The sequence below is a fragment of the Rhinatrema bivittatum genome, chromosome 6 (genome assembly GCF_901001135.1).
Source record: "Rhinatrema bivittatum chromosome 6, aRhiBiv1.1, whole genome shotgun sequence".
Classification (NCBI taxonomy): Eukaryota; Metazoa; Chordata; class Amphibia; order Gymnophiona; family Rhinatrematidae; genus Rhinatrema; species Rhinatrema bivittatum.
Window position 1 is genome coordinate 254,853,428 of NC_042620.1, and position 12,357 is coordinate 254,865,784.

At 44.1% G+C, this 12,357-nt stretch overlaps 1 protein-coding gene across 1 annotated transcript in view; it reads left to right on the forward strand.

Moving 5' to 3' along the window:
• The window catches only part of ARMC5 (armadillo repeat containing 5), a 47,444-nt gene that overhangs the window by 19,619 nt on the left and 15,468 nt on the right, over nt 1-12,357 (forward strand). The window contains exons 3-6 of the mRNA XM_029606843.1: nt 2,026-2,133; nt 2,609-3,434; nt 4,066-5,015; nt 6,813-6,945. Of these exons, the coding sequence (XP_029462703.1) occupies nt 2,026-2,133; nt 2,609-3,434; nt 4,066-5,015; nt 6,813-6,945 (2,017 nt within the window). The remainder of the gene's footprint in view (nt 1-2,025; nt 2,134-2,608; nt 3,435-4,065; nt 5,016-6,812; nt 6,946-12,357) is intronic.

Here is a 12,357-nt window from a genome sequence, read left to right on the forward strand (position 1 = left end):
GGGAGACGTAAATCCCCGCGCGCCAGCGGGCCTGCTGCGCGCCGGGCCGCGACCTGGGGGCGGGTACGGAGGGCGCGGCCACGCCCCCGGGCCGTAGCCACGCCCCGTACCCGCCCCCAAAACGCGGCCGACACGCCCCTGAAACGCCGCGTCGACCGGGCCCGCCCCCCGACACGCCCCCGACACGCCCCCCTCCGAAAACCCCGGGACGTACGCGAGTCCCGGGGTCTGCGCGCGCCGGTAGGCCTATGTAAAATAGGCTTATCGGCGCGCAGGGCCCTGCTCGCCTAAATCCGCCCGGTTTTGGGCGGATTTAGGCGAGCAGGGCTCTGAAAATCTACCCCTTAGTGCGGTATCTGGAACGCTCGGAACCGGTGTGCAAGACAGATCGCTTGTTTATTCTTCACCGTGGGAAGAAACAGGGCAAAGCAGCTTCGCAAGCTACTATAGCTCGCTGGATCAAGGAAATAATCAAGGCAGTTTATGTAGAGGCAGGGAAGCCTTTACCCCTACAGGTCAAAGCTTATTCTACCAGGGCCCAGGCGGTATCCTGGGCGGAAGCTTAGCTACTGTCACCCGCGGATATCTGTTGAGCAGCAATGTGGTCTTCCCTACACACCTTCTCTAGATTCTACCACCTGGACATCCAGGCCCATTCAGGAGTAGCTTTTGTACATCCCATTGGTCCTGAGCCATCTGGCTACACGCTAGGAAATGGAGAAATTACTTACCTGATAATTTCATTTTCCTTAGTGTAGACAGATGGACTCAGCATCCCGCCCATGACTGCCCAGGAGAGGTGCCAAGGAATCGCCCATGAGGCGAACCTCTATTCCATATGAATACAGGTAAGCCATTGCCCTACTCCTAGTTCAGGGCATCTACAGTATGGCTGAGTTTTGACACTTATGTTGATTGAGTACACTGGTGGTCTTGTTTTTTAATCAAGTTTTGTTAATAAGTTGTATCAAAAATCTAATCAAGTTCTTCAATATATATGTCCATAATAGCTTTTTGAAGAGAATACTGAAGGGCTGAGGTCACTGCAAGGGTGTATCTAAGGTGATGTCAGCTTTGAAACCTGACTCCATCTGTTAGCAGGGGAACACATAACCCATTGGTCCTGAGTCTATCTGTCTACACTAAGGAAAATGAAATTATCAGATAAGTAATTTCTCCATTTTTGTCAATCAAAAAAAAAAGTTGAAGCGAGGAGAAAAAAGCTCCGCGGGCAGCCTGCAACGCGGAAAATGCAGACTGAGGAGAAACATGGCGCCGCATGGGAAAGGACACCCAGCCGCACACAGAGCAAAGCTCTGTGATCTTTGAGAAGCTCCACCTCGGAGGGCCGTCTTCCAGACAGCATGGCTAATTCAGCCTGCTTCTCTGCGGGGGAAAAAGGCATGCTGGAGGCCAAATAAAGCTTGGGCCATTACTAGCAGGATTCTGATGGAATTCTGGAGGGTACCCACGTCATAATCTGCAGGAAGAAAGACATGAGCAAAGATGCTCTGTAATGGGCTCCCAGCTCTTTTGAGGTGCAGTCTAATAAATGAAATTTGGAAGCATTTATTTTGTGATGATAGTATATTTTTTTTAAGAGTAAAATTCACACAGATTAACATGTACTAAGCAGTAAAAACCCAATCGCTCTTTAGAAAATGTCAGAGTAATACCAGTGAGATTTCGGTATCGTTTTATTTAATGTGCTTGCACCTTGCTCATGAAAATTCTTGACACACATACTGGTGCTTATTTTTATTTTGTAAACAAACTGCAAGTATGCTGCTTTCTCTATAGTAAACATTATTCAGTAAGCCCAGTCCTTACCATTATATGATGACTATATCCAGGAATAGGTTCAGACAAGGTTGCCAACCCTCTTCCTCACAGAGCAACCGTATGGGAGCTATATATCCCCCCACTTGCTTTTAGAGTTGAGACTGTAAGCTGTTTGGAGCAGAAACATTGTTGAGAAGTGTTTTCATGAGCTAGTGCGTGACTGTGTTCCTCTTGCTTTTTCAGTCACCATCCTTGCTTCAGTGAGTGTGGAGAGCATCCAGAACCGTGCTGCACGGGCACTGGGGAACTTGGCACTGGATCCTGATAGTGCCAGCATCATTCATGAATCTGGTGAGTTATGATGAAGTTGAGGAGTGGAGCGTTGATACATAGACCATAACTTGTACATTGAGCTGTTGGAGATTTTGAATGGTATTGATTTGCTAGACTGAGCCGAAGAGCTGCAGATGGGGCTTGTCGATAGATTGCTGGGCTGAGCCTGAAGTGCTGCATGCTGTGAGCATTAGTGAATTGCTGGCCTGAGCATGAGACTGTAGGCCAGGGGTAGGCAACTTCTATTCTTAAGTGCTGCAAGCAAGATAGTGTTTTGGGATATCCACAACGAAAATGCATGAGATGAATTTGCATGCAATGGAGTTGGTGCATGCAAATGCATCTCATGAATACGTCAGTGAAAACCTGTCCAGATTGCTGCACTCGAGAACCAGAGTTGGGTACCTTACTGTATGCTATGAGGAGTTCTGTTAAAACTGTCTTTAAATCTGTTTTTGATATTTAAAGCTTCCTTTGTCTTTTGCCCCTCCAGGAGTTGTTTCCAGCCTCGTCCATTTTCTGAAGACCACCCAAGATAGCAGCTGCTCGCAGAGTGCCATTCGAGCCCTCCGGAATCTGGCGGACACACCCGCCCACCGTCTGAGCCTGGCACGTCATGGTGCTGTGGAGCCCATTGCAGAGAGACTGGGCTCAGAGGATGTTGCCCTGGCCATGGCTGGAGCCCGTGCTATAGCAGCTCTTACCAAGACCTGCAGCCCAGACTGCGCTGAGCAGCTCTCTACTACAGATGGTGTGGCCAAGCTGGTGGCGCTGGCTGGCCATACCAAGAAGATGATCAGGGATTGTGCGCTGACTGCACTGGCCAATATCTGTGTCCAGGGCTTCATCCGCCCTACCATAGGCAGTGCTGGTGGCATTGGTCTTCTAGTGGAGGAGGTGCGGTCTGAGCCGCCTCCCACTGTGACTCTGCTCTATATTCGTGCCCTTTGCCTCTGCTGTCGGGAGGCTGTGAACCGGGCACGGCTGCGGGATGCTAGGGGATTAGAGTTACTGCTGGCCTTGCTGAAGGATGGGCGCTATCATCTGGCCCACACCAGGATTGTGACAGCCTTTCTGAACTTCTTCTATGATGAAGTGGCACTGGACTATTTGCAGAACCATGGGTTGGTACCGCTGTTGACCGCCCGGTTAGAGGCATTGGCTCATGCCTCCCAGGAAGTAGTGGCTGCCGTGCTGGAGGAGGAAGAGGAGGAGGATGGGCGCCAGGCAGCTTCCTATGACTTCCCCTCCGAGTGGAACCGTAGGCCTGAAGTGGAGGTGACACAGGCAGGGGAGTCATCCAGTTTCCTGAGTCTCAGGTGTGCACATGAGCTGAGAGAAAATGAGTCGGAAAACAAAAATATTATGAGGGCTGCTTTATCTTTCTCTTACAACCACCCTCTCGTGTTTTCTTTCTGCTTTTCTGTGTTTCTCTCTGATATTGACTGTTAGTAATAGAACTTGCTCCACTTTCACCTTTCTTCTATCTCCTTTATTTCTTTTCTGGATTTTCTATTTCTTTTGGTAGGTAATTCCTCCTTCCACTTTTTCTCTCCTAGCTGAATTAGAATCTCACAAGATTCTGGTGCCATGAGCCTGCCTTCACAAGTACCTGTGGATTTTTCCCCTCTCATTGGTCTTTGTAACAATAGTCCTGAGACTGGGAGCAGTGCACCAAGCCTCCTCCTGGAACCCTGTATAATGGGCTCTAAATCCCAGCTTTCAGGTGTTGCCCTTAATGATGCCCAGGACTCCTGTGAATGCTGCCTGCCTCCATGGCCAACTCTGAGTGTGGAAGACCCTTCTCAGGAATTGAGCTAGGGATGTTCTCAGTGGCACTGCCACTGAGCTACCAGGCTTTCCCGCTTGCCGTCTCTCTTGGCTCTTTCATTATCTCTCTCTCTCCAACTTTCTCTGTCATTAATGGAGTGTTCTCTTTTCTGCCCCCAGGTCCTATCTTGTGTCTGAAGGTTACATCGCCAGTCCAGGAGATCTCTCCCCTCAGTGGTCTCCTGATAGTGGTGCAGCTGAGCTGGAAGCCCAGGATCTGTTAGGATCTAGCCCTGGGCCTTCAGAAGAGTTGCAGCTGCTGCCACCCCCTGAAGAAAGAGGACAAACTTCACAGTTCATTTCCTCCAAGGACAATCAAATGACTCCACTCCTAAATGGTCCCACAAAGGAAGCAGAGGCGAGAGACCCCATGGAGAAGCAGGACTCCATCAGGAAGCACTGCCTTCTCCCCAACCCCCTGATGGACTATTCCAGTGCCCCAGGACCCCTGGAAGAGATGCCCACTTCCCAGTCACCCTTGGTAGCACAAGACCAGATGCCTGAGACTTGTTTGCCACAAAAGGGGATATGCCAGGAGTGGAAGACTCCTAGCTTCTGCCGCAGGAAGAGGACCAAATCCCGCTGTCTTTCTAGTTCCAGTGAAGGCCCCTCGAGCTTCTCCGAGGCCTCTGCTGCCATCTCCACGCCTGTTCCTGATTCAGGGTTGGGAGATAGCTTGAGTACTTCTATCCAACAGATCCTGCTAAATTCAGAGTCTCCCTACAGTGCTGCTTCCTCCTCCATATGCCAGGCTGAAGAACGGGGTCCTGAAACTCCGGTCCTCCTGCTGCTGTCTCGTTTCTCCCAAGTGCTGGATCCCAGCCTCACTCTCGTGACAGAGCCAGCCCTGCGGAGCCTGCTGTCCTACGTGACCCTCTGGCCCAAGCCGAGCCCCCGCTGCTTCCGCCTCCTGCACCGCCTCACCTGCAATCCCAACTGCCTTGAGGCCTTTGTGCGTACCTACGGGGTCTCCCACATCCGCCGCCGGCTGGTGCTGGGGCTCCCTGCTCCGGGAGAGAAGAATCTGAGGGGAGTGACATGGACAAGTGAAAGCAAGATGAAGGAGCTAGGTGAGTGGGGTAGTTGTATGAAAAGGAGGGCAAAAGAGACCAATTGGGAGATGAGGGGAGGTGAGATGAGAACCATCGTGGAATAATAGGATGATTGTGATGGGAAGAAGGAAGTAGAAGAGGGGTTACCAGATGGCTCCAGTTCATCAGAGATGGGCTGATTTAGTCCTCATTTTATGAACGCATTGCATCTAGTTTTTCTTAGAGAACCTGGAACTGAAAAGTCCCATTGATGAAATGAGAGCAAAGCCTGGACTGACTTAGCCAGTCCCTAATGACTAGGGGCCAGCAGTTAAGCCCTGGTTTTCCTGTCAAGTTTTGTGACTTTTATTACAGTCTTGGTTTAGTTCCCATTGCATTTATAAGACTTTTACTTATGATTTCTCTAAGACCAGGCTCCCCAAACATAAACTGGTATTTTCAGTATATCCACAATTGAACGTGAAAGAGATACATTTGCATATATAGGGACATTGTTGTATGCAAATTTCTCCTTCATATTTTTTGTGGGCATACCTGGGAAATGTGGGTTTAAGTGGACTCCTGGTCTTGGGGAGAGACCTCAGGATCTCCAGACCCCGTGGCTACCTCTCTTCTCTGGTATCGTACGAGCACTAGCACTGCCGCAGAGTGAGCTTCACTTAGCTTCCTCTTGCTGATTGGTTCTAGTGAGTAGAATGAGTGAATTGGCAGCAGGAGGCACTGTCTCTCCACCTCCTGCTGAAGCTGCCCTTACGTGAACGTGACCAGGAGAGAGTGGGGAGAACCAGAGGAGAAAGCAAAAATGAGATTGGGGAGGGAGCAAACATGGAAAGAGAGAGAGATGAGAGGAGAGAGCAACAGTGGGGGAGGAGGGAGAAGAGGAGAGAGGTACAAGGAGCAGGGGTGAGCAGAATATGGGATGAGAGAAGAGGGTAAAAAGGGATAAGGGAGAATAAGTTGGAGAGGGAAAGGATCTATCCTGGAGGAGAGAGAGAGAGAGAAGAGATGTGGGGGAGGATAAGGGATAGGGGATGATGATGTAAATGAAATGCAGACCCACAAGGAGAAAAGACAAGGGTTAGCAGGGGATGGGGTGAGAGAGAGGACCCTGAATTTAGGGGAGGAAGATCGGGATAATGTAGGGTGAAAGGGGGTGAGGAATGGATTGTAGGAGAAAAGGAGAGGAACAAGGAAAGGAGAAGAGGCAGGAATAATAGGAAGAGGAGAGAAAGAGAGGGATTAAAATATCTGCTGCTAAAGGAAAGACAAAAAAGGAAAAGATAAAACTGAAACAGAAAAAAAGGAAACCAGAGAAACAAAAAAAAAAAAAAGAATGAGATGAGCAAAAAATTAGGAAAAAGACTTGAATTATGGATCTAAGCAGAATAAAGTGGTGTTTTTTTTCTTTATTAATAAATAAATATATTGAGCCAGAAAATCAAGCCAGAGACACCAGAGGTTGGAAATTTTTATTTTATTGTCCGATAGCGAATGTTAATTAAGAGAGAGTAGTTCTGTTGAGTTTGGGGGCGGGAGAAGAAAAAGAAAATTAGTCTGCACAGTGCCCCTTCTTACTCCCTTGCTCCCCCCCCCCTTTGCAACTCTGAATCTAAGTAGAATTCAAAATGTCCCGGCTGTGATTGTGGCTGTCCCACAAACCCAGCTGGCTGTGGGGTTACTAAGCTAGGTTTGGTAGGCCCTGCCTTAAGTAAATCGTGCATTACTTACACTGCATCCCTGTATACCCGAGGGTAAAAGTCGGTCTGGCCCAGGGAGTGTGTTGGTGTTGCCTGTCTGACTCTCTTCTCGTTCTAGGGGAGGCGCTGCTACGGAACCTCAGTGTGCAAGCAGAGTCGCCGTTCGGTACTGGCACACTGACGCACCTGCTGCTGTCGGGGACAGAGGCAGAGAGGACAGCCTGTGCCGTGGCATTGCCCCTCATTTGCAGGTTGCTGAAACTCGCCAGTCGTATTCTCTGTTTCTTCTCTTCCTCAAATGTTTGTCTCCCTTTTCTCAAGTTATCCCTGGTTAGTTCCTGCTGCGGCCTCAAGGAGGATATCTCTATTTTTATTTATTTTTTTATTTATAAGCATTTAGAATACCTTTGTTCCAGCAGAAGTAATAATAGCTGCTATCAACCAAGCAGTTCTTGGGGGAAAGATTAGAGTAAGAACTAAAGAGGAAGAGAGAGGATAAAATCTACCAGCAGGCCAATGGAATTCCCTCTTCAATAGCAGAAATATGAATAATTATAATAATTGGAAAAGTTATTTTGAAAACTGAGAGAAGAAATAGAAACTAAAGCAAAAAGAGAGCCAAAGTAAAATTCACCTAGCAGACAGTGGAAATTTAGAATCCTTGGGCTGGCAGAAATAGTAGCATCGCGATAATGCCCCAAGGATTTTTTTTTTTTTTTTTTTTTTAAATTGAAAAAAGAATTCTGAATAAGAAACAGAGAGATTATACCACAATCTAAGCAGAGATTGTAGAGCATCCTAAAGAACAAGGAATGGTATATACCTAGTGCTGGAAGCCTAGAGCAGTGTTTCCTCATGTCTTTTCAATCCCCAAGGCACACCTACATTAATAAAAATGTGTGGTACACCAGCCTCTATGGAGCAGGCATGCAGATGCAGAGATGTGTACAGCCAGAGAAGAACCAGGGGAGCACTGAAAGCCCCACCAGGCTCGCTTCCAACTGTTAAAAGAAAGGGGTAGGAGACCACAAATGGAGCAGTGTCCCAATAATTTTTGAAATTAACTGACATGCTTATACCAGGTGGCTCCCCCACACTACCAGCTTTTAAGTGGGCGTGTACTGATGCATGTGTGTATATGTATATTCTCTCTCTCTCTCTCTATCCCATCCTCTCAATGAGCAGACCTTCCCACTTCCAGATTCCAGCTCCTCCTGTATACCCGTGCAGGAGAAGGTAGGCAGCCAGCTTGAGGCTGCCGCCACCGCTGCTCTCAACACTAGAGTGAGCCGCATCCAGTGCTCAGAGGGCCATTCTCCCCACCTCACTCAGAGGATGGAAGGAGGTGGAACAGTTGTAATTGGATATGGGAATTTTTAACACATTTACAAGATTCTCTTAAAATTTTCCATTTCTCTTTTTTAAATTTAAGAATATTGATACGCTATGTAAGTTCAATAAATCACTAAATATAAAATAGAACAATTCTATGTAAAAGGGAAGAAACACAATAATTAGACTAGTAAAAGATGTGTGCAACTGGTAAAACAGGTTAATCTTGGAACTTAAGGAGATGTAACGTGGATTAAATTAGGAATAATAAAGGCAAGTATTAATATATTTCGAAGTCCATATTGAGACACAGTCTGGATAGTAAAGTCAGCTGATAATCTTATCTGGCTAACTTCAGAGGCATATTCAAAAGTGCAGTCACACTATGGAATATACCTGGTTATCTTAAAGTTAGCTGGCTAATTTGTTTTTATAATTTTTTCTTTATTAAACTTTCAGTTAATCTAACACAAATACAGGAAATGATGTGTAGCTCATATAACATTTTCATAATTACAATCAGGAATATTAATACTATCTGCATCATTGACCATAATATCTGGGGGGAACACGCAAATATGCAAACTTACATATAGTACTCTACTATAAATGCATATTCAATAAATGAAAATAAAAATTAATTGCGGAGAGTTATTTATTTTTGGTCGTCATTTCTATCCCCTCCAGGACTCCTGTCTGACAAAAAAGTCTCTAGATGGAGAGGGTAGGAAAAACTAAACTTTATGGGGAAAATTTGTATTTTCTGACCACAAAATGCCAAATCCTTATTCCTAAAGAAAGCTTTAAAAATCTTAACTTTATCTGATTTAAGCAAAAAAGACACGAAAAACGTAGATCTATTGTAAATGATATTAGTTGATTCCTCCGGGAATGTTGACACTCCCAAACTGGAGAAATCAGCCATTCCCCCATCTTGAATCTTAGCTTTTCTCCCCATTTTATTAGGGAAATTAATTGTATTTATTTATTTAATCAGTTTTATATACTGATCTTTAGTGCTGACCTTCACAACGGTTTACATCTTCAATACAAAATCCAAAAAGACATAATTTAAAAACATAAGAAATTGCCATGCTGGGTCAGACCAAGGGTTCATCAAGCCCAGCATCTTGTTTCCAACAGAGGCCAAAACCAGGCCACAAGAACCTGGCAATTACCCAAACACTACCCATGCTACTGATGTAATTAATAGCAGTGGCTATTCCCTAAGTGAACTTGATTAATAGTTAATGGACTTCTCCTCCAAGAACTTAGCCAAACCTTTTTTGAACCCAGCTACAGTAACTGCACTAACCACATCCTCTGGCAACAAATTCCAGAGCTTAATTGTCCGTTGAGTGAAAAAGAATTTCTCCAATTTGTATTAAATGTGCTACTTGCTAAATACAATAATAAATTCAAACTATCAATAAACATACTTGATAAAATCAAATGACATAAAATTATTAATATTAAATTACTTAATAAGAAATAAAATGAACTAAAATCAAGTAAAAGACAAACATAGACTGGTAATTACTGGCTTGATTAAAAAGCCATGTTTTCAGAACCTTTTTAAACAATTTTTGGTTTTTCTGGAGTCTTAACTAGTTGTCATCCTTATATAATAATATTTCTCTTAAATATTTTCTAAACATTTCTAGTGGTGATAATAACCTAGTCTTGGGGAAATTAATCAATCATACATTTTTTGATCGAATTAAATTTTTTGTTTTCCATCTCATTATGTATAATCAAACTATCCTTAATATGAATACTTTCTGTATTCTGTAATAATTGAACTTTGGCCGATAGCACACACAAACTGTTTTCTAAACAGGAAATTTTTTTTGCCTGATCAGCAATCTATTAGAATTAACAATAGAAGATAAGGAAGCATTTACTTGAGAGACATTTGAGTCCAATTTAGAAATCATCCTCCACAAGTCAATAAGGGTCACACTATTAGGGATCTCCACAGGCTGTTGATCTAGCCTGTATGTTTCCCCATGTATGCCATCATTATCCAATTATCTGATTAGATGTTAGTTGACCAGCCTGAGGATAGCTGTTGAACTTCTCCATATCAACAGCCTTGCCAGACTTTAAGTCCTGTACCTATATTGACGTCAAGTGAAGGAGTTGTCGATGGTTGAGGGAGTAGAGATGGTCCCACGCCAGGACTCAGGGAGACTGATAATAAGTCTCTCTCGCTGTCCTCACTTGGTGATTCAATAAGCCTTAAGACATGATTGTCCATTGGGCCTTTAATTGGAGAAAATGAAACAAACTTTGCTTTCCTTTTTCTTCCCATTTAAAAAAGAGGGAGAAAAAGATAAGAAGAGAACTTCAATTACACAAAAATCCAGCACAGTCCAACAATTGTATCCGAAAAGAAACAGCAAAAATCGGACAGAGCCGCGCGCCCCTTTGGCACGCACGGCTTAGGCAGCGCGCCGGACATGGTGGCGTGCCGCACTGCCGCAGATTTTAAAGCAGCAGTTGCACGTCAGTGATGTCACTCAGCACAGTCCTCGATGTTAGCCAACCAGCTTCAGCTGGTTGAAGCAACGGAAAGCTGGCTAATTTTTAACCTGCTAATTTTAGGACTGCTTTTTGGCCCGACCAAAATTAGCCAGCAATGTTAGCCTGCTAACTCTGAATATTGGAGTTAGCCGGTTAATATAGCCAGTTAATTCAACTCTTCCCTGTTTCGCCCATGGAATAAGTTAGCCGGCTAAATTCTAGCCAGCTATCTTATTAGCTGGCTAGAATTTAGCCAGATAAGTGTCCAAATATTCATTTAACTGGCTAACTTCTGAGTTAACCAGCTAAATGCTTTTGAATATGGACCTCCGAGACCCAAATAGGCCATTTCTTGACATATATCTGTGTAAATGTGTGTGTGTGTATATATGTGTTGTTTATTCTAAAGAAACCTCTGCAGCAGTATGTAATCAGAAGCTTTAATTAGAGAAAGACAGAGACAAAGGGGACAGGGACCGGAACAAAGCACGAGGAGATAATTTATTCCGGGGAGTAACATAGGTCTATACAATTGTAAAAACACCCAGTTACCCAATTTTTACAGCAATGTGTATAACAATATATACCTTTCATATTGACCAATCAGAGCATATTCAGAGTGTTGTTTTTAGATAAGTGCAGTACATATGATTTGAGAATGTATTAGACCAATCAGCTAATGGGTCTGGGGTGTTGGCTCGCTGCATTCCAGCGGGTAGTCAGGGTCCTCTGCATTCTTTGTCTAACACTAGTATACAGGAATACAGCAGAAAGAGGTGTCAGAAAGACAGTGCATACATACAGTGTATGTGTATATATATATATGTATGTGTGTACACACAATAATGAACTACTGTCATAACTTCAAATGGAAATAAAGTTCATTTAGTAAAAAATGAATTGAAAAAATGTGAAAAAGCTTTTTAGAAAGGAGAAAAAGCCAGATCATAACCTGCTACTCGATGGTAGCAAGCAAACTTGTAGGGATGTCACACACAGCATGCCAATAGGTCTCAAGCAAATGTAATCAATTCTAGTAAAAAATATCCCTTAAATCAAAAAAGCTAGAAGTGGCCTAAAAGCTGGACTTCATATAATAGGGAATCTTGATATATATATATAAACATGTATATCGATAGCTGAGATGCGAGTTGAGAAAAAGCGCTTCAGAGAGTGCCTCCTTAGAGCTTAAATTGAAGTATTTTATACTTGCAATAAACATTGCTATGGAAAGAAGATATTTAAATGTGCCTTATTGCAGATAATTACACTGGTAACTGGAAAAGTGAAAATTGAATGGAAAAATGGGACTGAACCTGCAAAAATTTGAGGAAAGAAAGGGGTTATTGTCCCACGAACACATAATCGGTCAAAAAGAGTTGTATTGAGAATGTGTGGCAGACTCACTAAAATGCCTCCCATTCTATGGCCAGATTTTCACTTTTCCAGTTACCAGTGTAATTATCGCCGTCGCTACTCAAGCGCCAGTCTTTTGCATACTGTTCTGCCATTGGCTATTTTTTTTACACATGCCCAGTGCTACATAATACACTGAATTCAGGCATCTTACAACGTAGGAGAGTTGAAACGTGTTTTCCTAGCGTGTAGCCAAAGTAAGTGCGATATTAGACTTAGTTTGTGAATTTCAATTTTGTGGGGTTTTGGGGTTTTTTTTACATTTTTCTAATTAAATTTGCTATAGGGATGGACTTTAATACATGTGCGCTTTGTATTTCAGAAAGTGATAAAGCTCTTTTTTCCCTTTACATACCCAGATCAGTTCCTGGATTTCGCATCCCTGTCAG